The following is a 26,619-nucleotide window of genomic DNA, read 5'->3' on the forward strand; positions in this document are numbered from 1 at the left end:
ACATTGTGGTCATCTGCGAGGCAACCAGAGGCCAGATGACTTGATCATTTCCCCAAGTCTTTTTAGGATGGAGGGCATCATGCAGCAAAGTAGAGGTTGCAAGTGGTCAGGGTGTTTCTTCCGCATTTCATATTCAAAGGACTCCTGGACCTGCTGTCTCATCTAGGTGTATCTCAGTCCATTTCAAATGGGACAGTGCAAAGCAGCACACCTGGGTAGAAATGTTGACAGCAAAGCCACCTGAAGATCAGCCTGACATGATGGGTCAGGTTCCTCTCTAAACCCCTTGCAGAATCAGAAGGCAGAAAAAAAAAATTACCTAACACCAATCTTCCTGAGGAAGGCTGCCTAGAAACTTGTAGCAACCTATGGGTTAAAGTCTCTGGGTTTACTGTGAGTGGAAGGCAAGAGCTACACTTTTAGGATTTACATAAGAGTTTGCCTTCCAGGAACTTGGAGTGATTTATTCCCTAACGTCCCCCTCCCATCTAGAAACCATTTTTATTCCTTCTTAACTTTCTCCTCCCACCCCCCCCCCCGCTTCCTCCTCCTCTGTGCCAGTACTGTGGGCTTTGGGTGCCCTGTGTTTATGCACAGTTGGTAAGCTTAGCTGTCTCCCACTTTCCGTCCCAGTCATCTAGATGCATAGCAGTGTCTCTTCAGTCAGTACACCTTCCCCACTCCCACTCCAATGCCACTGCCTCAGAGTATCAGACCGCCCTGTTCTTTTCTTTTGCATAGAGATTTCTCCAAGCACGCACCATCACAGACTGCAGTATCATAGTTTTGTTTTAACTAATCCCAAAGTGATTGATGCAACCGAGACTTCTTTGCTGTTCTTTGTGTGGACTAATCCCAGGGATAAAGCCGTGCCTCACTGGGTGGTATAACCCTCCTGAACACATGGCGATTAATCAATGCTTGCTTCTTTTCCCTCGTTACTGGCTCACTTTCTAATGCTTGACTTCCCACCCCCAGCCAATCACCCACTTTTGAAGCCCAGAGGGCAGTTGATTTCATTCTTTTATTTCTTCCCCTGTAGGCCTTCACCAGAGTACAAGACCTCCGATATTTAGAGCTCATCAACAGCATTGAGGTAAATGACAAAATGTTCTTCCTTCTCAAGAAAGCACAGACTCGCAGTCAATGGCTTATAGGGAGCTATTCTAGCAGGCGAGAACGTTAAGGGCACACAAATAGAGCCTACTGGTGTCTGGGTATTTGGGCCACAGCCTTGGCCTGGGGGAACAGAATGCTGTGGGGGCAGGGAGACAGCACATGGGAGCAAGGAAAGCCATTTGTCACTTGGTAGTGGGGTAAGGCAGGTGGGTTCCTAATCTCTCTGAGCTTTGTTTTCTATCTGTGAAATGGGCTGTTTTCCCAGGGTTGCTAGGAGGATTAAATAGGTTCTTAGTAACTGGTTTTCATCCTTGTAGTGGTTGTTAGGTGGTTACCATCCTGTAGGGCTCAACAATGTGCCAGTACAGGAGTCATTTTCCAAACTCACATGAGCTACGCCCCATCCACAGCAATGGGACCTGGGGAGGGAGCCAGTGTAGTGGGGTGGGCAAAAAAGGCTTGTTCTATGGGTTCCATTTGCTGGGTAGCAGTAGACAATACTCTTAATTCCTGTGACTGTCTGTAAAAAGGCGTACATATTTTTTCTCCTGAACAGATTTATTGTGAGGCTAGGGGAATGTGAGATACATTTGAATTCCCATATGGAAGTAGTGAGGAAATCAGCAAATGTCTTGTCCTTGTGATTCAGTTCAGCATAATAAACACCTGTCATGGGCCAAGCCTTGTGTTGAGCCCAGTGGGCAAAGAGCTGAGTGGAAGAGAGGCCTGTGGGAGCTCACAGACTGCTAAGCCTAATGATAGTTGCCACTTGTTGAGTGCCTGCTCTGGGCCCCATGCACGATCAATGTGTATACTACAGCTGAGCCTTGAACAACACGGGTTTGAACTGCATGGGTTCACTTATATGTGGATTTTCTTTTCAGTAAATATAGTACAGTAACTGTTAACGTATTTTCCTTATGATTTTCTTAATGACATTTCCTTTTCTCTAGCTTACTTTGCCATAAGAATATGGTATATAATATATGCAACCTATAAAGTATGTGTTAATTAACTATTTATGTTGTGAGTAAGGCATCCAGTCAACAGGAGACTAACTGCTATTAGTAGTTAAAATTTGGAGAGTCAAAAATTATACCTCAGTTTTCAGCTGTGAGGGGGTCAGTGCCCTTAACACCCCTGTTGCTCAAGGGTCAGCTGCATTTTAAATCCTCACAGTGACTTAATGAAGCAGATATTGTTCTTATCCCTGTTTGATAAATAATGAAACTAAGGCTCAGAAATCCTATGCCACATCCCCAAGGGTCCAGAGGCAAAAGCTTGGTTGGAATTCAAAGCCAGTTCTAATTCCCAAGCTCAAGCTACCTTTTTTTTTTTCTTTTTTTTCTACATGTATTTATTTTTGAGAGACAGAGTGAGACAGTGCACGAATGGGGGAGGGGCAGAGAGCGAGAAGAAGGCACAGAATCTGAAGCAGGATCCAGGCTCTGAGTAAACTGTCAGCATAGAGCCCTATGCGGGGCTCGAACCCACGAACTGTGAGATCATGACCTGAGCTGAAGTCAGACGCTCAACCAACTGAGCCACCCAGGTGCCCTTCACGCTATCTTTACCTGAGTTCCTGCTGCCATCTAAGTTGCTTCTGATGCACCGCCTCTATAACCCCCACCCCAGCACTGTCTTAAGGAGCTTACTTACCTGCATGGTGAAGGGTTTGTTCAGAGCCATCTACTTGAAATGCCCAGTACTGCTTATTATAGGGGCTGGCATTTGGGAATCCACTGGTCTGGATCTAGAGGCCTTAACATGAAACCATGGAATATGTTCTTTATGCAAAGGTAACTGACTTCTGTGAGGACCACCTCTCGCCATTTATCATGTCTCACTGCTTCTTCTAGTGTGCTATGAGGAGCTGGGCAGTTGGTTAAACTTGTAAGAATTGCCTCTTGAAAAAAAAAAAAGAATTGCCTCTTGAAAAAGAGTAAATTGCCTTCAAGCGTTGAGCCATTTGGGCTGATCTGAAGCCTTAGTAGCTTGCTTCTAGGCATTCAGCATCATTCCAGAGAACTGAGTTCCATGCTAGGCTCCTTTGGGATAGGGGAGATGTAACTATACTGATAACAGGAGGAAGAGAATCTGCCCATATGGCTACGTACATACAGAATAGACGTAAATCATTTTTTATTGATCATGGTGATATTCTGTGGCCCAGGCCTAAATTCCATGCCTAGTAAGACCTATTTTTTTTAATCTTATGGCAAGATTTTGATTCACTCCATACAGTTAGTAGTTAGTTTATTTGATTAATTAGTCTAAACTACACATAGTTTAGCTAAATTTATTTTTCAATTTTGGGTGTGGGTTTTTGGGTTTTTTTTGTTTGTTTTTTTGGTTTTTTTTTGGTTTTTAAAAATTATTTCTGTCAGTGGGGAAGCATGCATGTTGCCTCCAGCTGTTAAAACTTTCACCAGCTTGTCTGGGAGTTTGATTCAATGTCTCATCTTCCCCCACTGTGATACACTTGCTAGAAAACAAGCAAAAGGAAACTGCTGGGGATGAGACTTTGGGTGCTATGGAGTGTTTACAAATACTTGAGCTGTAGACTAATGAATGTTCCCTAACACCAGAGGAAGGAATATGTCAGTTATGCTCTTCATCCTCAGTGCTGCTCGTCTGTGTGTGTGCCTGTGCAGGTATGTTGTTGGGGACTGTCACATGTTTCTGAAGGTGGTATTATGTGGTACAAAGAGCATCTGGAGTCAGACAGACTGAGTCCAAATGCCAGTTCTCTATGACCCTGACCTGCTCCTCTTCTGAATCTCAGCTCTCTCAGTGGTACCACTTACCTGTGGGTCCTGTCAGCACCTAGCAGATGCTCAGCATGTGGCATTACTTGCCTTCTCTTTAGAGACAGGGACATATTAAGACTCATTATCCCATTTTGTTGTCTCCTTGTGAAGAGACCCTAAGCTTTCTCCTTGTCTGCATCATCATGAGTCACAGCTCAGCCAAACCAGGCCTGGGGACTTGGGAGATCCTGAGAGCTTGGGGGCCACCAAAGAGTGGGTAATACACACCATCCTAACTAGCCAGTTGTTTCCTTGGAAGATTATACAAGAAAGCAGCCCTGAGGAATTTCCATTAAACAAACAAAAGTTTGCGTTACTTTTGATCTTCACTCATCTGGGGGAAAAAAAATCTGCTTTTGTTGTCAGGCATTCCCACCAGAAACCTAGGGGAGAGACACAACAGCCCAGGAGCCAAGTGGAGGTTCCAGTAGAAAAGCCCAGGGGCTTAACTTGAAATAGCAACATCTAACCTTTGTAAAGGCTGCTTCCTGCCATGGCTGCAGAGGCTATTTCCTGTGCTTCTAATTTTTCCAGGAGAGGAAGAAGCGGGGAGAGACCAACAATGACCTGTTTCTGGCAGATGTGTTTTCCTACCAAGGGAAGTTCCACGAAGCTGCCAAACTGTACAAGAGGAGTGGGCACGAGAACCTCGCACTCGACATGTATACCGACCTTCGCATGTTTGAGTATGCCAAGGTAATCCAGCCACATCCTGGGCCCAAGCTGCCATGTGGAACCCACCAGTGTTCTGCCACCATGGTGCCCAAGTTGTGTACCCTAAGATATGTTATAGATGGAAAATAGCAACTGCCTTATTAGAAAGGGTTTGGGCAAATTGGCAAAGGAACCATCAATGGCCACTGGTTCAGGCTGACCTAAAACTGACCTTTCAGGCTGACATCAAAGGGACAAGAGTATGACAGTTCAAACCTTTGTCAGTGCCAGAGCTGGCTGGACTGTGAGTCTGAACCAACATGTCCCTTCATTAATTGTTCAGGGTTCAGGGTTTCAGGTCTTTCTCCCACAAATTCTCTTAAACTGTTGTAGAAGCCACCGAGAACCCACATCCTCAGACATGAGCTGGTTCTACCATTTTCATACAGGACAATATGGTTCACTTCAGCCACGGTTTCCTAAGTGTCTGCTCTCAGATTGCTACCAGGCTTCCCACTAGGCCTTGGAGACACCGTGACAGAGTCCCTGCCCTCCAGTACAGTGTGCCTCCTGTCACCCCAAGGATGTATCTGTAAGGGTGATGGTGGAGATTTCCTCTTGCGTTTGTAGATCCTCTGTTTTGGTTAGTTTCCAGTCGGTCTGTGTACATGACAGGGGTCTTCCCAGAGCAGGCTCCTGATGGTTTGTGTGAGAACGAGTCCCACTGGGGAGCCCAGGCCGTCAAGACATTTGTAGTTTAGCCTAATGCAAGGTGAAAAGAGCCTTGGGTGCATCGAGCAATGAGGCTCTTCCTTCCGCAGAGATGCTTTTGTTAACCTGCCTTTCCTGGTACTGTCAAAAGACACTTCAGAATGTTATTAAATGAGTCATCAGCTACAACCAATTAGTGGCTATTAATGGTAATTATCTAGCTCACAAGTTCAAGATGGAAAATCCTCCCCATTTTTTTCCTCCTTTGCTGTTCCCAAAGATGGCTATGCTCTTTTATCTTCCACCTGTGAGATCCTGGGGCTGAAGGTTGCATCTCAGTCACTGGGATGTGGCTCAGGGGTTTCTCATCATCAATATCTGAATGAGCACCTGGGTCCCAGCCTGCCTCTTCACCTTGGTGCTCCCTTTACTCCATCCGTCAGATCGGAGTGCTTGAGGTTCCCCCACTTTGCCCTCTTCCACTCTTTTACCCTTTCCTTATACTCCCACCATGTACATATGATTGAACACCGCATTCATACTGAGAACAGCTAAATCAGTGCATCATTTTCTAGGGATAACAACATAACCTGAGGACAAAACCTTAACTAAAGGATTAAATGCCTAGGAGTGAAATTTAGGCATTAGGAACAATGGGGTGTGGTTGTTCTTCAGAGCCAGCAGCCTCTCCTGGAACTTCTGAAACCTCCTAGTCAGCAGCCCTGGTGCTCGCCTTGGCATCTGCAGAGCTGGAGAAAGTCCTAGTCCTTCCTCTGGGTGACCTGGGGAAAGCCTCTTCACTTCGTTGAGCCTTAATTTTCTTCTCAGAGGTTAACATAGCTACAACTCAGCTCAGAATTGCACAAAATAATGTATGAGGAAGCCCTTTGTAAAGACCAAACTATAGAAAGGCTGGGAACATATGAGGAGCCTAGCATGAGCACAGACTGGCTGTTCTTTAGGCCTCTCCCCGGCCAGCCCCACTCCTCGCCCTGCGCTGAGGCCCCTCCTCACACCTCGGCTGGGCTTTGGCACCACAGTCTCCCATCCAGAAATGCAGCCCACTTACACACTCCATCTGGTCTGCCTCTCTATGAAGGTAAATATTCTGGGGGTTGTTTTGGTTTTAGTGTTTGATCGCAATTCCAAGTAAGTTGGTTCTGTTTCAATCCCCACCCCCCAGTAGTCTGACTTTGAGGAAATGTGTATGTACACATTATGTTGGGGGGGGGGGTGCGGAATACAGTGCTTATTAACATGGCATGTTTTTGTTTACTTGAAAATTGCTTCCCAGGATTCAATCTGGTTTTTGGAAAATTTTTAAATTACATTCCCACGTACAAATAAATTGTATGCTTTCCGGATAAGTGACATGTTTATATGGTGATAAAGGGAATTATAATGCTCTTAACTCTTATATAGTATGTCCTTATCAAAATCACCAAGCATGAGAACACTGTTTAGTCTCATTCATCACTCAGCACAGTCTCTTTCTGTCCACTCCAGGACACAGTCTTTGCCATGGCCCCAGATAACATGTAAATTAGCTTCATGGAACCAAAGAACCTTTGAAAACTGAGTTTGCTGGGCCTTGAAGGAACCATTTCGACTCAGCTTCAGTTATGTCAGAGCTCCTGGAGCTGGGCTGTTGGGCTAGAGGTGGCTGCTTCAAGCATGTGAGCTGTGTGCCTGGCTGGTCTCCTTGTTGATGATCCAAATTTATGGCTTGCTCGTGGCCTCTGACCCTTCTCACTGTAGTCGCCCTGAGTCCACTGAGCACTCACTTTGAAGGATATTTCTGTTCTCTTAGGATGCCTGTTTTCTCCAGTTGCTAACTTCATCTAACCAACCAGGTTAGCAGTGTTTCTGACTTTGCACTGGCATAAAGGGTATGCATTGTAAAGGCTGTGTGTGTAACGGCCCAAACTAGGCATCTTCAGATAGTCAGTGATTGTTTCCAAGTTTCTTTCTCTGTGTGAACTCCAGAGAGACCAGATGCCAGCAAGATGGGCCTGTATTTTATTGGATTTCCAGCATCAGAGTAAATGATGCCCTTTCCTCCCCTTACAACAGTTGGTTGTCTTAGGCCAACCTAATGTATTATTTTAGGGGCTACACAATTACCCTGAAAGCAAATGGAAAAAAAGGAGAGCTAATTGTTCAAGTGGGTTTTTAGCATACATTGACTGTACTTTCCTGACAAATGAGTGCTAATCATGGGGAAAGGAGTGCTTTTTTTATACTTTATGAGGTTGACACAGCGCACTCTCTGCAGGGTACATTATTCCTAAGACAAACCGCTTCTTACTAGTAATGCAGATCTGCTTCTAAGCGCTTTTAATTTCCCTTTTTGAAAAGCCCCACCTTTAAAAATGTCAGCACCAAAGCTTCTCAACTATGGCAAACTCCCACGCATATAGTTGGGGTAACTATATCCTGAAAAGAGGTGATTTTCTGAGGCTGTTTCTCATGCATTCCAGGGCCAACCCAGGGAAGCTGGGCATAGAGCTTCAGAGGCCTCCTGTTGTGGTGGAAGGACATCTCTTCCTTTCTGGGTTCTCTCTAGGCCTCTTCCCCGACCCCACCCTACCATGGCCTCCTGCTGTCCCTCTCCCTACAGACCTGATATCCAGAACAGAGTGTTCTCTGCCCTAGCCACGTAACTGAGGAAAAAGCCAATGGGATGATACCCTAAGTTCAGGCAACAGAGTGTGAACAGAATCAGAACACAGATGGAAACAGTACTTCCAGTGTGGTGTGGTAGTTGAGGAGAGGGCAGGCTCCCCTAGAACTCTGTACATCATTTTGTCCATTTAAGTTTATGGGACTACGTCCTTAGCCTCACTCTGAGGCACATGGTATCATTCCTATTACCTGAATAAAGATCCTAGATCTGAATATTTGAAATTAGGCAACCAGGTTGTGGAGTCACATATAGGAATAGTCACACAAATAGCCAACTCTATATGAGAGACAGACAGAGCTACCTGATCACAAAACCCCAGCACTGCAGAGTTTGTGTACAGTACTCGAGAGAGTCAGGAAAGTCTTGTTTAACTGAAAGACAAATGTCTGTTAGTGGGAGGGGCAGGAAACATGGAGGGCTACAGTCCTTGACACCGTTCCGGTACCCCCAAGGAGCACCTGTGGAGCAGCCTGTGAGCATTCCTCCCTGATACCTGGGACTGCGCCCCGCCCCCCGTCCCCCCCCCCCCCCCCCCCCAGTCAGCCATGCAGGGATGGGCTCACGCCTGCATCCTGATTGCCTACTTCAGCCAAACAGAGCCCTTCCTTGCTCCAGCTTTCGGCAGCCTGACGTAATGCTGGCAGCAGGAAGTTCTAATCCGGAGTGTTTTTGTTTGTTGTGCTTCCTCAGGATTTCCTTGAATCTGGAGACCCCAAAGAAACAAAGATGCTAATCACCAAACAGGCTGACTGGGCTAGAAATATCAACGAGCCTAAAGCTGCAGTGGAGATGTACATCTCAGCGGGAGAGCATGTCAAGGCCATAGAGATCAGCGGTGACCATGGCTGGGTCGACACGTGGGTTTTCAGTCCCTGCCCCAAGAAGCATTTGGCAGCATGTCATGTCATGTCACCTCTTGGTTTTGACTGACAAGGGAAAAAATAGTTTTTCTCTAAATATATAATCCAAATGTTATAGTGACTGGGTTTGGGGGAGACACAGAGATTGAACAAGGCAGGCACTGCCTTTGAGGAGCTTAGTGAGTCCCTGGGGAAAGGGTCGGGGGTGGGGGGAAAGTAGGGGGAGATACCCAGGCATTAGAGCTGCCATTGACTGAGCCTCCCTAGGAGTCAGGCACTGCAGTATCTTGCAGGCATTTGATTCTCTCCCGTACCCAAAGCTGTGGTGTTTCCATGAGGAAACCAAGGCTCAAGGACCAAGTGATCACGTGAGGCAAAACAGCTGGCAAACGGTGGAGCTGGGCTTCAAACTGACCTGGCTGATTTCAGTGCTCCTAACATGTGTAATGGTAGGAACTAAAAAAGAACAAGAACAGATCTAAGCACATCAGGGAAGGAGACATGAATTCTCAGGGGAAGAACTGTGGCCATCTTCTCCTAGGAGGTGGTCTTTGTATGAAGGGCCTTGATAAATTTTAAGAGGTAGAGGTGGTAGGAAGGGGAAGGGTATGAGGCCAAAAGAACATCACAAACCAGGAGTCAGCTGAGATTGGAATACACAAGTGGGGGCAAGAGGGTGATAGACAACTGGCTGCAGGCAGGGGGATCTGGGCTGGCCACCTCGGGAGGGCCTCAGGCGCTAAGCTGAGGCATTGAGATTTGTCAGTAGGAGTAAGAACCCTGGTCATGGCTGTGCTGCTGGAAGCTCACTCAGGCAGTGGGTGTAGAATGGAGGGAAAATGAGAGGGAGGCAGGCCAGACAAATGGCCAGTGCAGTTAGTTACCAGAGAGAAGTATGGTGGCTGCAGGAATGAAAGAGACGTGGAGGAGCCACAGCTGACAGGACCCAGCTGGATGTGGACTTGAGGCTGGTCCAGCAAGGGAGTTGAAGACCGATTCTGAACTCTGGGCCTGATGGTCAGTAATGCCATTTTCCAAGGTAGAAAACAGAAGAGGAGTGAGAGTGGGGTGGGGCCACCCAGAGAGAGGATGGATTCAGTCTTGAGAATCTTAGAGCATCAGACCTCCAGAGGATGGCTTTCTTCTCCCTCAGTCAGGGAAAGTAGGCTTCACATTCGTGTGTGTGTGTGTGTGTGTGTGTGTGTGTGCGCGCGTGCGCGCGCGCGCACAGGTGCACATTGCCATATCTGGCAAAGAACAGGTGAGGGAGTGGCTCCTGAGGGTGGCTCAGTCTGAGCCCTAAAGGCTTTTGGTTATTCTGAAAGCCACATTGTGGTCCAGTAGTGGCCTAGGCAGGACCTGAGGAAGGAGAGGGCTGGTTAATGATTATGTCACCTCCTTGAACTCCACCATGTAGTTTGCGTGTATGCCCCTCACAAAGGAACTTTGGTGGATGACCTACCATCCCATCTTTCTCTTGTGCAAGAATACAGTTTCTTGGAGACAGAGGCAACAGATCTTGCCCCCCAAATTATTCTTTTCACAGAAGGAATGTTACAGGAGAAAGCCAGGAAGATTTGTGGCCTTGCTCTCCCCTCTGGTTTTTCATGTCACTTTCATTTGCAACTGACATGTATCAGGTTATCCTGGAGATACCTAACTAGTTTGGGAAAGAGATATTTAAGCATGTTCCCTCTTTTTCCAGGTCTGGCTGTAAAAGGTGCCTCTTCCCCAGGGACATTTGGTTTGATGGGTGGGGCTGGGGGCCTCTTAGGGGTTGGCTGTGCCACCTTTCTCCACTGAGAAGTGTTATTTTTAGATGTCATTATTCTAAGTACAGATTGACAGGCCTCCCTGAGCTTGCCTGTCTATGAGACAGGGATCTGTTACAGCTGCTTCCCCTTCTTTTCTCACAAAGAGAAAGCTGGGTAGAACCCCTTTCCTCTGAGAGAGCTGGTTTTACTCCAAATCCCGCCTGACCAGAAAGAACGAGCACATTCCATCCAGCCTTCCTGCCCCATGAGTAGTGGCGGGGGGGGGGGGGGGGGGGGGGGGGGGGAGGGGGGAGGGGGGAGTGCAGTTACCACTGGGAAGAAGTGGTGGCCAGTGATCCCTGTGTCCCCTCACCTGTGGTCAGCACCTTGGCCAGCAAGAGAGGCACAGCCAAGATTTCCTGGGGGCCTTTCTTCCAGAGCCCCACACATGCCTCTTCCTTTGAGGTCCTATCAGCTGAAGAATTCTCATGCCTCTGCCTCTACTTTCCTAGGAGAATTCCTGAAAAGGTGGTAGAAAGAACATTCTCCCACTTCATGGCTTCAGAGTCTTGAGCACCCTGCTTCATCTTCCACGTAGCTTTTAATCTCATCTGTAAAATGAGAATTATAGTACCACTTCTTAGGGCGGTGAAGATTCAATGAGATCACACATGGGAAAGCTCATGGCACTATGCCTGGTACCAGTAGGTGATTAGTAGATGTTTGTTTCTATCCCCAGATCCTGCTGTATAGATAGTGACTCTGTGAAAGGCACACAAGGTTGGGGAGAATGGTGTCCTTTAGCAGGTGACTTCTCCCAGTCACTGGGCAACATTTCTGGATTATGTATTCACTCATTTAATAACCACCCATCAGACACCAGGGGCCATGGCACCATATTGATCACTGGGGACATCAACATGAGTCGACACGCAGCTCACCCTCAAGAAGACCCAAAAGCTAATGCTGCTTCCTTCGATCAGGCCCCTTTTACAGGAGTCCATCTTCTCCCTGTGCTTTCATCTCTCCAGGTTAATCGACATTGCCCGTAAACTGGACAAGGCTGAGCGGGAGCCCCTGCTGATGTGCGCTCATTATTTCAAGAAGCTGGATAACCCTGGCTATGCTGCTGAGACCTATCTGAAGATTGGCGACCTGAAGTCCTTGGTTCAGCTGCACGTGGAGACCCAGCGCTGGGACGAGGTGAGGGTAGAGCCTGCGTAATGGGTCAGGGGGCCCCACCTGGCCATAGTCAGTTTTTTGGGGTTTGTATGGGGAACAGCTGCCCCTCATCATGGGAATGAACATTGGCCTGGCAATCAGGAGACTAAGCCTCGAATTTTCTGAGCCAGAATGTCTTAGAGGCCCTTTCAGTATGAGCTTTCCATTTATTTGCTCATTCAATCATTCATTCAGAAAATCTTTTTTTTTTTTAATTTTTTAATGTTTATTTTTGAGAGAGAGAGAGAGAGAGAGAGAGAGATAGCTTGAGCAAGGGAGGGGCAGAGAGAAAGGGAGACTCAGAATCTGAAGCAGGCTCCAGGCTCTGAGCTGTAGGCATAGAGCCCGATGTGGAACTTGAACCCATGAAGCCTGAGATCATGATCTGAGCCAAAGTCGGAAGCTTAACTGACTGAGCCACCCAGATGCCCCATTCAGAAAATCTTTATGCATTGCTGGCTTTGTGCCAGCCCTGTAGTACACACTGTGGACATGAGAGTTAACAGCCCTCACTGTCTGCTGTTGGTCTGAACTGCTTTTCACCAACGCCACATACTGATGGATCTCTGACACATGTGTAACATTCAAAACCTGCTGGGTGCCTTTTAACAGAAAATGCCACCCATACTCTCCATGTGCAAGCTGCCAGAGCTTTTTCATGGGCAGCTCCTTCTCCTCCGCTCTTTCCTAACCTGGATATCTCTGGCATGAGGGGTGGGTGTGAAGAATTAGCCGGGCTAGTAGCAAAGATAGCTAGGGCCGGGCTGGCAGTAGCAGCTGATGTGCTGCCCACTCTGTGGCTTGACTCCCACCCTGTAGCTCACTGGCTACCTGTGCCCTGGATTGAAATTCATTCCCAAGAGGATCGGAGGCTGTACCTATGGTCCTCGCTCTACCCCACCCACCCACTGAGGTCTAGTTTACAGAGCCATAGCAAGACCTTTTCTGAGTAAAGTTATCTGACTCTCATCTGCCTTATGAATGGCTCCATTTGTTGAGGTGACAAGGTTACTGATGAGAAGAGGTGGGGCCAAGGACAGGCAACAATGGCTTCTCAAGATAAATTTATTAGGAGATTTCTTTAGCAGCATATATTACAGCATTTTAGAACCATTAAGTCCTGGGGCACCGGGCTGGTTTGGTCCACAGAGCTTGTGACTACAGATCTTGGGGTTGTGAGTTTGAGCCCCATGTAGGGTTCAGAGGTTACTTAGAAAAAAAATTAATAGGGGCACCATTCGGTTAAGCGTCCGACTCTTGATCTCAGCTCAGGTCTTAATCTTTGGGTCATGAGTTCAAGCCCTGCATTGGGCTCTGCGGTGGGTCTGAAGCCTAGATAGATAGATAGATAGATAGATAGATAGATAGATAGATAGATAGAATCATGAAAGAAAGAAAGAAAGAAAGAAAGAAAGAAAGAAAGAAAGAAAGAGAAAGAAAGAAAACGAACGAACCACTCAGTCCTAACTGTGCATCAGGCAAACTTTCTCCTTGTTGCCACATACTGTCCCCCATGACTCATTTCTAATTCTCCTGGCCTGACAGGTGGTTCTGGGGCTTAGATAAAGCAGTCACTGGGTCCTATACAGCACCAAGTCCACAGTCATCTTTGACAGCTAATAAGCAGTGATGATGATAATGTCAATTCTGTTTCCTTAGGTGTCGCCTGCAATTAAAAGAAATCTGTTTGCAGCCCTACAGGAGCCCACGCAAATCCTTAAAATAAAATGTTTCCGATTCTGTGCCGCTTCTGTGGTCCAGAAACAGACTGTGTTGTTATTGAATCCAGTCGCTTGCATATTGCTGTTAATTGCCTTTTGTTTTCAAAGAGCTGATTTGTTTTTGCGTTTCTGGGGGTGGTGGTAGGGGGAGGCACTCTCCCCCTCTGAGTTGTCAGGCTGGCAAAATATGACACATTCCTAATGGATTCAGCCAAGTGCCATGTTTTCATGGGGGCTGTCGGGGCTGCTTTATTAAGAATGCATTTGCTCCTTCCTCCAGGCCTTTGCTTTGGGTGAGAAGCATCCTGAGTTTAAGGATGACATCTATGTGCCCTACGCTCAGTGGCTAGCAGAGAACGATCGTTTTGAGGAATCCCAGAAAGGTAGGCCACACAGACTGCCACCTTGCAGAAGGGGCAGGAGATGGCACTGCCAAGGCGTACATTTCAGGAAGGCTACCAAGCCCCTCCCATTGTGGGCTTGATGATGGATGACTTCATCCTGGGGATATGACATGTTTCATGGTGAAAGACTGGGGAGCAGTGGAAAGAACATGGGCTTTGGAGTTGGACACACCTGGGTCCATCACTCACTTGCTTCCGGACGTTAGACAGGTCCTGTCTCTTCTCTGAGCAAAGCACTGTGCATTCAAATATAGCTTCCCACTCAATCCTCACGACAGCCCTATAATGTAGCTACTGTTTCCTAGATGAGAAACAGGTTGGAAGAGGTGAAGGGATTTGCCTGAAGTCCCACAGCAAGGAAGTGGCAGAGAGGGAATTTGAGCCAGGCTGGTGTGGGGACAAAATGTGAGGACTCCCACAGAGTGTCTGGCATGGTCTCACCTGCCACTTTCCTCTACCGCAAATAGGAATTTGGGTTCTGTTTCTGGCTCAGATAAATGGGGTGACCTCTGCTCTTTGGCATTTCCATTGGTAAAGTGGACTGTACTTCAGGTATGGCAGTATCTGAGATAGGAGTGAAAGGAAGCACAGAGCTTTAATTGGTGGTAATAATTTTAAAATGTGACTTCCTTCTCTGTGTCAGGCACTGGTTAGGCGCTTAACTATATAACCCTGAACCTTGCCAGCAGCCCTGCAGAGACACCAAGGCTAACTGTGCCCTGCAAAGTCAGAAAGCCATGGTTGGACCAGGATCTGGCTGGCTGGGAACCGGATTCTTGTGACTAGGTCTTGCTGCCTACTTAAGAAGTCTTCTTATTGAAGCTGGGTGTGTCATATTCCATAGCATCTCATTTACACTTCTATATGGTAACAGTTGCCACCTCCGGACACATTGCGGAACAAATGTCTCCCTGTTGGAGCTCCTCAGCTAAAAGCCCCCATTGAAAGACAGCATGTTCTCTTCTGCTTTAGCATTTCCAGAGCACCCAGTTGCTGAAGTATGTGCATGTTTGGGCAAAACACATCAACCTATCCATCTGTCTGTGTCTGCCCTTCCAAGAATCCATCGCCATAGTAACTTGGTACTCAGACAAGAGATTATAGATGAGACTGGAACAAAGGCCAGACCTTTTCCTTCTCTAAAGCAGAGGATTTGGATCATCTGAGTCTCCATATGTGGGCAAGTGTCATAGCTACAAGTGCTTCCCTGGCAGCCCCCAATATCCTGAGGGTCTGTCTACATAGTCAAGATTCAGGAAGTTTCTGTTAAATGGATATAGAAACTATTGAGAGATTTTTTTGCATGTTTTCACAAATGTTTGATTGCTAGAACTGCGCCATATTTTTCAAGGTTGTCATTAAAAAGCACACAATTGAAGACTGAGGACTTGAGTTGAGCTAGGTTCTGTGACCTTGGGTATGCCACTTTACCTCCACCTTAGTAGGTCTGTTGTGATCCTCCATCAAGGAATCAGCAACACTCTGTAAACTACCAAACCTGTTAAAGTGTCAGGTGCTATGAGTGTCACCCCAGATGTCACAAAACTTTGTCCTGGAATGGATTGAGGGTAAAACCTCACTGGTGATGGGCAACAGTGCTGTCCTCAGACTTTGCCCTGCAGTTTGCCCCCTAGGATTTTTCTCTTCTGCCATGCCTTTCCAAAGTCAGCTGCCTTTTCCCTGCCAAAAAGGAATATATCTCACTGTACTTTTTTTCAGGATGTAGCTTTGGCTATTTATAGCCTTCGGCCTGAGAGGCGCATCCCAGCAACGAAGTGCTGCAGATGCTCCCAATGAATGTCCTACTTCTACAGCAGCCCCTTGCAAGCCCCGCAGAATTCCATCCCACTCCTCAAACTGTGTTTTTTTTTGCCCCTCTAGCATTCCACAAGGCCGGGCGGCAGCAGGAAGCAGTCAAGGTGCTGGAGCAGCTCACACACAATGCTGTGGTGGAGAACAGATTTAATGACGCTGCCTATTATTACTGGATGCTGTCCATGCAGTGCCTTGATATAGCTCAAGGTAAGTAAACATCGGCCAGGCCGCTTGTTTTCCCCAGCCCTGCTCTGGCACCAAGATAAACATCGAAAGAGCTGGGACGTTTTAATTAAAGCCCTGGGCTTGTTTACTGGGTGTATTGTCCGTAACCCTGTCTTGCAGCAGCATAATCTGGTGTGTCATCTTTTTCCAGTTTGCCCATAAATTTAATGATGGTATGAGGGCCATCCTGGGGTTGTGGTTGGGAGGTCCTGCCCTGTGTTGCTGATTCAGAACATATCTCTCCCCTGCTACCTGGGAGCCTATAACTGGACCCAGGTGAGCACTGGTTTAAAAAAAACTTAATTAAATAGAAAGATGAAGAAGAGATCACTTTACAGTAATACACTCCAGATTCTCACTCAGCCCAGGCAGAAAAATAGTTTCAGTGTTGCTTTCTTGAGATTTCCCATGATGCACCGAGGGAGTTCTGGAAGCAGAGGGGACTGGGAGATGTTTTTCACTGGACTAAGGCCAGCATGCTGGAATGGGAAAAACACTGGAATTGAGGCAGTTAGGTGACTTTTAACAAGTCACAAATTCTTCCTAAGCTCTATATCCCCATCTGTGGTGTGGGGATAATCCTATCCTGCTGCCTTCGTAAGGCTGCTGTGAGCCTACCGAAGTTGTGGTTCTAGTTTGGAAACTGTCAGGCCCAGGTGTAAGGTGGCATGTTTCTGTCCGGCCAGTGGTCTGTGCCTTGGATGAGGCATGGCACAGAGGGAAGAGGCTTGAGGTGAGATGAGTAAAGCCGACGTCTGCCCACCCTCCATGCCAGACTCCTCTGGTGTGTCCGGTGCCAGTAATCACCTGCTTCTTGCTGCAGCTGGCACTTCCCCGGTGGAAGGACCCAGTAGGCTGCAGTGTGGGATCCAGGAGGACTTTCGAAAAATGTCCTCAGACTTTTCCTGGCTACATACTCTGCCCAGCTGAGACTTTTCCTGTCTTGAGATGGTCCCAGCTCCTAAGCAGCACCTTTCCCATCACTGCACTTCCATGTCACTCTCCCTGGCACAAGCCTGATGTCGGGGGAGAGCTGACACTAGCAATGCTGCCACTGCCTCGCCTTGTAGACACGGCTTGACACATTTTCCCCTCTTGCCCTACCCCCTCCTGCTCCACACCTCAGACCCTGCCCAGAAGGATGTGATGCTCGACAAGTTCCACCACTTCCAGCATTTGGCCGAGCTGTACCACGGCTACCATGCCATTCATCAGTATACGGTAAGGTGGCTAGGAGATGGGGTCTGGTGAGGGTGCTGCCTACTAAGCTAGGGACCCAGGCATGGCTTACAGAGCAGCAGACCTCTGGATGGAAAGTAAACCGACTGGGCAGGATGTCCTGCTGAGAAATTCTGATCTTCTGGGAGACAGAGTTTGGGACTTTAATTTTCCTCAGTTAGCCACTTTTTGACCTGTAGCAAGCTGTGGGCTTCTGAATTAATAAGCCAGGGCTAGCATGGGCCTTGCTAGTTGCCAGCTTTAGGTTTGTAAAACTCAGGCAGACTCTGGGTTAGCCAGACAAAGGGCTATCTCTAAAATGATCAGGGGTGGATGTTCTACTCTAGATGGGTGAAGGCCCAGCTCTAACCAAAGGCCCCAAGGTCTCTCCTAGGCCCTGCCACTCAATTGCTATGTGACCTTGAACAATTTGACCTTGAGCAATTTGTTTTCTCTCTCTGGCTCTCAGTTTCCTTCTCTATAAAACGAGGGCTGGCTTGATCTCCAGAGACCCAAATGGTTCTTTTTAGTCACTCCCTGATTCTTTTGATTAAGCATTTTAAATCTGTCTCCTGACAATGGGGAACAGGTGATAGGTTGTTATCAGTTCCCTCATTTTGTGTATCCTCAATCTCTCAGCAAATGTTGATTAAGCTCCTACAATGTGAGCTTATCCTGTGCTAATAAACTAAGAGGATAATTCCAATAACCCACCTTTATTGAATACTTACTACTTAGCAAGCAATGTGCCAAAGACTTTATTGTATCGATGTATTTAATCCTTTCAATCATGCTGTGAGATAAGTAAGTATTGTCATCCCCATTTTACAGATGAGGAGACTGAGATGCTGAACACAGAGATCCCACAGTTAGTACGTGAGAGCCAGGATGCAAGCCCAGAAGGGCTGGCTCCGGAGCCTGTGCTCTTAGCTTCTGCTCCTCCACCCCCTCTAACGTGGAGAAGGCCAACGACCAGCCTCACACCCCAGCTCCATTGTGTGACCTTGGGCAGGTTGTTTACTTTCCTCTGTGCTTCAGCTTCCTTCTCTGTAAAATGGAGATGATAATAGTACCTACTTGATGGTCTTGTGAGGATTAAATGAGTTAATATTGGAAAAGCACTTGGAAGAGAGCCTGGCACAGAGTGACCCTAGATGAGTGTCAGCTATTCCTCCTGCCCTGTGCGGAGGCTTCCAGCCAGTTTTCCGTGGGCCTTCTCCCCTGCAGGCTAAGCATTTCACAGTTCTTTGCCCATCTTCAAAGGCCCTACCTTTTACACCGGGTCTTTACCCCACATTTGTGCTGGGCACTCAGCACGTTCTTTGTCTCTGAGGAAAGTCTGGCAAGAGAGACTCCTCTATTAGGCAGAGACAGCTGTCAGTCCTTCATCTCATCTCTTCCTCACACCAAGGTCAGTGGTTTCAAGGTACCTCATCTTCCCTTACAGTCTTTTCAAGGCCCCTCATTTCTATTAGGTGCTCATGTGGAAAGAAGCCACCCTAAAACAGATCCTAAACTCAACTCAGCTTGAAAGTCAGGACCCCAGCTCAGTGTTGGTTTGCCTGAGCCACTCTGGAGCTCAGCTCTTTATCTCCCTTCTGTAATAACTGAGCTCTTCTCCAGGACCTACATGCAGCTGTGAGCTTGTGGCATCTTCACACCAGCTGGGGCTTTTCATCCTAGCTGAGGCTTCTTCATTGGGCCATTTCTTTATTCAACAAATCCCTCCTGTGTGACAGGCCCTGTGCTGAGGCCTTGGGACACAGTGGTGAACAAGACATCCCTGCCCATGAGGAACTCACAGTCTGTGAACAAGCAGTTGTAGTCCAGTTCCTTCAAGAGAAAAGCTTAGAAGACCAGGAGGACTTCCTGGAGGAAATGATCCTAAGCAAAGAGGAGGGAGATTAGTAAGAATGGGGCAAGGGAAGAGGAGGGGAAGAAATGGCATTCCTGGCGGAGGTCACAGCATGTGCAAAGGCCTGGAGGTGGGTGGTATTTTAGGGTCTGGCATCAAAGCCCAGCAGAGCAGCTCTGAGTCAGAGCAGACTGGAAAGGGGAGCATCAGACCTATCCTGATATGATGGCTTCTTTCCCAGAGGAGAAGTGTTAATCTTGAGGACCCTCCCCCCATTCTGTTCTTTCTGGGACATTTCTTAGCTTCCACACCTAGTGCGATGTAACCAGAGGCAGGCTTCTCCCTGGCTCTTACCCAGAAAAGGATGCAGTCTCAGGTTTTCTTGGGTTCTTGGAACTAACAGAGGCTGTAGAAATTTAAATGAGAGCTAACAAGAGAATGTTGGGCTCCAAACCCAAGAAGTAGTATAAAGCAAGTCCTCACAAATGTAGACCAATTAGGGTCTAAGTCCTCCTGGCTCCCTGATGAGTACAGCCTAGCAAGACCCTTCAGGAAATGTCAGTTTATTACCATTGAAGTGCTTGAGGGGGAGCTGGCCTGCTTTCATCTTGTCATCTTCAGTAGTCTCAGTTTGCACACAATGTGCCAGATTCCTTCAAAATGGTATTCTTAACCTTTTATGGACCCCTCCCTGATAGAAAATTCCCTGTGCTCTACCATGCTGAGCTTCTGGCAGCCTCTAGGTACAGAAGACCTATTCATGTGTGTTAGTGCCTGGTCTCTTAGGGCCTGTGCCAGGTGCTGGGGGCACGGGGCTGAGCCCTTGAGGAGCTCCACTACATGTACATGTTTGGTGGGCATCAGGCGGCTAGGCTGCTTCTGGAGAAGAGGCATGTGATTTCATGCTCTAAAGAGTTAACTGCGTCCACTTAAAGACATGCTTATGTCGGGTCATGTCCTAAATTGCATAAAAGAAAGGTCTTCTTTCTCGAGCTAATTGGAGACAACTTGAGCTCGAGGAAGTGGAATTATTATCAACACCAGGGGCAGTGCAGCTTGGAAGAGAGGCATTCTTGGGCTTTGGAATCAGACCTGGGTTTGAATCCCAGCTCTGCTCTTTTCCAGTCTTTTCTAGCTGGATAACTCGGGCAAGTCGTCTCTCTGGGCCTCAGTGTTTTCATCAATACAGTGGCAATGACAGTGTATCCTCACAGGATTATGTTGAAGACCACATGAGACGGCGGCTGGAAAGCACACAGTAGATGCTCATTAAGGGAGATTGCTCTTCTACTGAAGTAACTCAGAATCATTGGTGTCTGCCTTAGGAATTCAATCCCTATTTTCTTTTCTCTCTGCAGGAGGAGCCTTTCAGTTCCCATCTTCCTGAAACCCTCTTCAACATCTCCAGATTCCTACTGCACAGTCTGACCAAAGACCCCCCCTTGGGTATCTCTAAGGTGTATCCTTTCTCTCACCCCCACCCTCAGTCCCACCCCTCTTGTCTAATGGCCCCTGCAAAGTTCTTTCCAGAGCACTTTACTGGCAGATCCTTCCCTTTCTCCTGTAGCCCTCAGGGAAGAGAGAGAGAGTTTGTCCTGCTGCTGCTGTTTTGCTGTAGAAGCATCTCAGCCAAGGGAGGCCAAGGGGCCAGTGCCAAGAGAAGATTTGTTTTTCAGGGCTCTCTGGGCTTGGCCCAGCAGTGGGTCTCTAACCAATACACTACCCAAGCCCTCCCAGAACCCATAAATGAGGGAGTAACTGAAATATAGGAAACACTTGGACTCTTGGGCATTTCCCCGGGTAGAAGGGTGATGGGTGTTTGTTCAGCCCAGTAGATGGAGCACCTGCTGTGCCCCAGACACTGGGCCAGGCAATAGGTGACGAAGTTGCCATCTAGTAGAGGAAGTAACAAGTGAACTGGGCTTAGTTCAGTGGGATGTGTGCTGTGCCCAAGGGTGGAATGCAGCTAAAGCTCGGGTCATGGTCAGGCAAGGCTGTCTGGAGTTGCTGACATCCATCCCATAAGCTACCAGGGAAGACGGTAGAGTAGATGTTCCAGGAGAGTACCCAGCACATGGAAAGGCACAGAGGTGAAGTGAGCATGGTGTATGGGAGCAGCTGAAGAGGGGAGTGGGAGCCAAGCTGGGGATGCAGTGGCCTGAGGGCCTCCCTGTGAGTTGGCCTCACCTTCCGAAAACCTGTGAGGGCCATTGAGAGGCTGTAAGCAGAAAAGAGGATTGAGGATGCATGCTGCCAGAAACGACCAGGATACAACCAAAATCCTTAAAGTCCTTATAGTCATAAAAGTCACAAAAGGACATTCTCCTTGTCCTCTTCTAAAGCTTATATTCTCTCAGTCCCTTTCCAGCCCCAACCTTGCCGCCTTTCTGTGAGGAAAAGGCCTTCCCAGAAGAGAGCTCAGAGGTATTAATCGGTTAGAACTAGCTTCTCTAAAGGGTTCCAGGCCCATCATTTACATTTCAGGGGAAACTCCCCCAAATCAAGCTGTGCCTTCATTGACTGAGACCTTTGCAGAGGAGTGGTCAGGGCCACACCTGCCAGAGCCTCAGCACATGTGTCCAACCTTTCCAACAAGTTCTATATAAGTCAGCAGAGTTTGATTGAACCTCTGCCCTAAGCTTCACCCTATACTGTCCACTGGGGACCTAGAAATGGCTCCTGACATGGTCCCTGACTGGGAGGGGTGACAGTGGAGACACAGACAAGGAAACTTACCACCATGTAACTGCTAGGGTAGAAGGTGCCACACTGGGGGTGTGGGGAAGCAGGAGCATCAGGGGGAAGAAGAGTGCCAAGGAGGCATGGTACTTGAGGCTTGCCAGGGAGAAGTGGGGAAGGGGGTTCACCAGTGGGGCAGGGGAGGAAGGGCAGGCCTGGCCTGGGCACATTTAGCATTTAAGGTGACCTGGGATCAAGCGTAAAGGCCTGTCAGCCTCAGATTGAGGAGCCCAGAGGAGAGCCTCAGAGAGCCGGGGAGGCTGTCCCTCAGAAATCGCCGTGGCTCCTGGTGGAAGTGCAGGCAGAGAGAAGTACTGTGCACCCAGTGACCTCTGTGAGCTGGATCTAAGTGAGCTCCCCAGGCAGTCTGGGACCTGTCTCCTCCTGGCGAGGCTGGAGCAGGATGGCACTTGGTGCTGGGCATTGTAGGACCTGGCTGGCAGGCTGGGCGAGGTGGGGAGAGACATTTTGGCCTAGTCAGGGTACAAGATGAGCCATCAGCAGGCCCAGAGAACCTAAGCAAGGTTAAAATATTAATGGAAACTGCACTGTCTTTATCTCTGGAAAAATCCCTGTGCTTTGATATCCGAGAAGTACACTTACATCCCACAAATGAGAAAAGCACTTCTCAGGCTCCTGCCCATGCCGTCCTGGCACTAGCACAAGCTGTGTTCCAGCACGGGGCTCACTTTGAGGGTAGGCGGTGCCAGCTCTCAGGCCCAGTGTGGCCTCTGCTGTCCTTAACCCTGTCATTGACAGAAAAACACTCTTCACTCTGGCTAAGCAAAGCAAGGCCCTGGGTGCCTACAAGCTGGCCCGACATGCCTATGACAAGCTGCAAGGCCTGCATATTCCTGCCAGGTTCCAGAAATCCATCGAGCTGGGCAGCCTGACCATCCGCTCCAAGCCCTTCCATGACAGTGAGGTGAGGGCACAGCTCCCTCAAGCAGGAGGCTTCTCCTCCTCTTCTTGAACATCTCCTGATGCCTTCTTTCCTGGCCTGGGTTCTGTTTGAAAGATGGCTACCATGCTCTCAGGGCTCTGTGAGCCTCCTCCCCTTCCTAAGCCTTGGTTTGCTAACTCTTGCTTTTCCCTCTCTGCCTCCTCTGTCCTCTACTCAGCCTCCTGTGCTCCAGCCACAGACCCTGGTGTGGGCCCCATAGTCCTACCCTCCCTTGCCGCCCAGCTCTCCTCTGAGGCTCTGAGTTGGCTGCAGCCCAGCCCACACTGCTCTGCCTTTAACCTCCTTCTGCTCCTCTGTGCCCAAGTGGCTCTGCCTTCGCCTCATCCTAGGATCCCCTGCCCTAGTCCACCTTCCTTCTGGAACCAGGTTATCACTGTCCCATGTATCTGCGGCGCAGCTGTGCTCCAGCCCTCTTCTTCCAACCTGACAACCTATTGTCTCTTTCACAATCTCCTCCTTCAAACTCAGAGACTTGGCATCAGACAGACCTTGGTTCAGATCCCAACTCCACCATTTCCTAGCTATGTCTGTATTTCTCTGAACCTTGGTTTCCCCCTCTATCAAATGGGGACATACATAATAGCTTTCCCACAGGACAGATGAGCCTGCCCAGATAATGTGCTTAGCACGGTACCTGATGCATGGTAAGTGGCCAGTAAATGACAGCTGTGGTGTTGTCATTCCTGCTGGAGAAATGTGCTGCTGAGCCCTGCCTGTGAAGGAGTGTCCAGAGCAGTGGGGCCCAAGTGATGGGGCCTCAGATGCCTCTGTAGGCCCTTATCCTGAGTCACCACAGCACAGAGCCCTGAGCCAGTGCCCCCTCCCTGCCCACACAGATGGCCTTTCTTCTTGGCAGCCAGGCCCCAGGGGGCTGAAATCAGAGTGGGGAGCATTTCTTCCCTCCCGGTTGGTCCTTGGGCAGTTGTGGTTCTTGTGCTTTTGTAGGAGCTGGTGCCCTTGTGCTACCGCTGCTCCACCAACAACCCATTGCTGAACAACCTGGGCAATGTTTGCATCAATTGCCGCCAGCCCTTCGTCTTCTCCGCCTCTTCCTATGGTAAGTCTGGCATGTGCAGATGGAGCAGCCAGTGGATGGCTGAGCCCTCTCCACTGCTTACTGGCCACATGTGTCCTCATTTGTAAATTGGGGACAGTGTGACAACCCACCCCACCAGATGCACAGTCACTAAGGGTTCCCAGAAATAGGACCCCCCTGCTGCCCAGACTTGAAGCACCCACCCCTCAGAACCTGGTGTGGGGTTTTGCATAATATAAATGCCCAGGTGCCACTGGTCGGGCATTGGGTCTGGGAGTCTAAGATGGGCTCTTAAGTCCCAGTTCCTTCTATGTTGATGAAGGATCAGAAGCCCCTTCCAAGTAGCTGGGCAGAGGCCGTTCTTCCTCCCTTGGAGAGGAGCCCATCCAGCTATTAGGGGGAAGAAGGAAGGGCTAAAGACCACTGCTTCTCACCCATGCACATACACGCCACATGTGCACACACATGCATACGTGCCTGCTTCCTCCAGACATGCAGTGTTCAAAAGACGCGGCCCTGCTGTGTCTCCTTGCTTACAGAGAACCCTGCTGCCAGGTGGGGAAGGAACTTTGATCCTCCCACCTCCCCTCATGCTGCCTGGTGAGAGCATCCCAGCCCCTAGCTCCTCCTGAGCCGGCCTTCCCACAGCCCTTCCCTGTGCCCTGTGCCCTCTAGAGGTGCTGCACCTGGTTGAATTCTACCTGGAAGAGGGGATCACTGATGAAGAAGCTGTCTCCCTCATTGACCTGGAGGCACCAAGACACAAGCACGAGAACAAATGGCAAGAGATCACAAGCAGCAGTATCCTGGGTGCTGGGCTGGACCTCTGTGTGTGCCAGCCGAACACAAGGCCTGGGTGCAAGGCAGGAGGCAGGAGGGCCTTGGGGGATGGCTGGGCCAGTGGGGGCAAGGGCATGGCAGACTACTGCTGAGTGATTGGAGAGGCCCAGATGGTGGCAGGGACAGGCTGGGAATGGGCAGAGAGCTGGCCAGGGTGCAGAGGTACAGGAGGGGACAGTGCATGCCTACAGACCCAGAAGAGGCATGGAAGGGGAGATGGTACCTTGGTCTTCACCTATGCCTCGTTCCTGGGAGGGCCTCCCGCCTACCCTAGCTCCTAAAAGCATACTGTCTATGCTTCTGGCCATGCAGAGCTGATGAGCAACCAACACAACATATGATGTCTATCAACTTTTGTAGTCAGGTTACTTTTATGTACAAGAGACAGATGCCACAAGTCAGGCTGAGCAAACAAAAGGGTGTAAAGAAGCCTAGTCTTAGATAGACACTCAACTGGATCCAGGTGCTCATTCGGCACCAGCGGGAGGCTGTCTGCTGTCTTCTTGGCTCTGTTGTCCTCTGAGTGACTTCATTCTTTGATAGCACCCACCCTGTCCCACCAGCAATACCAACCCTGAATCCCATCAGTCTTACAATCCTGGGAAAGGGCTGACGGTCCTCCCAGCATGACAGCAAAAACCCCAGGGCACATCCTCGCTAGGACACCTTAGGCCAAAGGCCACACCTCAGCTTATCCCTCTAGCTAGGACCATGTTCATTGTCCCAGCTAGACACAGGCGGAGGGCTTCTACATGTGACTGTGCACATTCATCACCTGTGGACCTTGGTAGCACACAGCAGTTGGTTCAGCAGGTCTGAGCGGACTGAGAGCCTGAGTTTCTATAAGCTTCCAGGTGATGCCAGTGCCACTGGTCTGTGGGCCACCTTTTGAGAAGCAGAGCAGAAAGGAAAAACCAAGGAGTTGTTTGCTGAAAAAGGGGGACAGAAATCATGTCTGCATGCCAGCTTTCTGCACACCCAAGTCAGATGGTTTGGCTAACTTGTTACTGCCGGGGGGCCACATGTCATACCTAACTTGGCACCAGCAGCCTCCATTCCCCTGGGGCCTTCCTGTGGGAACCCCACTCACCCTGGCCTCACATCAGCCTGGCAAAAGGGGGCAGCTCCCTAGGCACCTTCAGCCTGGTCTGGCTAGCCTTAGGACTTGGAGTTCTCACCCCCTTCTACATGAAATAGGACCTGTAAGGCCTTCTCAAGTGCCTACAGACTACATGGTGATTGCTAAGTGTTTCTCTAGGAATTGCCAGGTTTTCTGGCCATGGTTTCCAGGTAGGCCCATTATTTTCCTCCCACCCGCGGTAGGCCTGCAGCCTCCACTTACTAGGTACTTCTGGTCAGCAGGCCTATGTGGGCCATGGCACGGTCTGTATGGGGCAGCAAAGAGCCCATCAGAGCCCCTTTCCTGCATGTGCACTGGGCCCAGCCTCTGTGTGACAGGGGCTGTCTCCTCCCTGGCCTATGTTCCTTCCATTTCTCTATCTAGAAACCTATTCCACAGACGAGTCATAGGAAACACTCCAGGCCCACATAGAGTTCCCATGAATCTTGCGTTGGGTGGAGGGCAGGACCTGTTTCCCACTCAGCCTCAGGTTGCATCCTTGACCAGACCCCTCCAGATTCCCAGACTCTGAGGCTGGATGAGACCACGGACTCCATGAGAGATGATGACCCGTTCACAGCAAAGCTGAGCTTTGAGGTGAGGGCACCTCTCTGAGTGATGGGCTGTGGAGACACCTGAGACTTGTTGGGAGGGGTGACTCAGATCCCTTCTGTACACATTGCTTGGCATGAAGCAGACTTGTTCCCTGTTAAGGCCACTGGGGGAATTGAGGTGATGGGTTCCCCCTCACTAGAGATGGCTAGCAGGAGCTACTTGACCTGCCAGCGTTCTGTCAAGGTACCTAGCAGGGGAAGTTTCTGGGGTCCTCCCTGGTTGCCCCCAAAATTCTGGGATCATGACCCATAT

At 49.0% G+C, this 26,619-nt stretch overlaps 1 protein-coding gene across 5 annotated transcripts in view; it reads left to right on the forward strand.

Moving 5' to 3' along the window:
* IFT122 (intraflagellar transport 122) overlaps nt 1-26,619 on the forward strand; it is a 72,321-nt gene that overhangs the window by 44,756 nt on the left and 946 nt on the right. For all 5 annotated transcript variants that reach the window (XM_042979542.1, XM_042979544.1, XM_042979541.1 and 2 more), the window contains 12 exons: nt 1,043-1,096; nt 4,464-4,625; nt 8,671-8,837; nt 11,626-11,797; nt 13,817-13,919; nt 15,822-15,962; nt 17,107-17,201; nt 20,412-20,512; nt 22,552-22,717; nt 23,702-23,813; nt 24,468-24,593; nt 26,270-26,349. In XM_042979542.1, the coding sequence (XP_042835476.1) occupies nt 1,043-1,096; nt 4,464-4,625; nt 8,671-8,837; nt 11,626-11,797; nt 13,817-13,919; nt 15,822-15,962; nt 17,107-17,201; nt 20,412-20,512; nt 22,552-22,717; nt 23,702-23,813; nt 24,468-24,593; nt 26,270-26,349 (1,479 nt within the window). The remainder of the gene's footprint in view (nt 1-1,042; nt 1,097-4,463; nt 4,626-8,670; nt 8,838-11,625; nt 11,798-13,816; nt 13,920-15,821; nt 15,963-17,106; nt 17,202-20,411; nt 20,513-22,551; nt 22,718-23,701; nt 23,814-24,467; nt 24,594-26,269; nt 26,350-26,619) is intronic.

The sequence above is a fragment of the Panthera tigris genome, chromosome A2 (assembly GCF_018350195.1).
Source record: "Panthera tigris isolate Pti1 chromosome A2, P.tigris_Pti1_mat1.1, whole genome shotgun sequence".
Classification (NCBI taxonomy): Eukaryota; Metazoa; Chordata; class Mammalia; order Carnivora; family Felidae; genus Panthera; species Panthera tigris.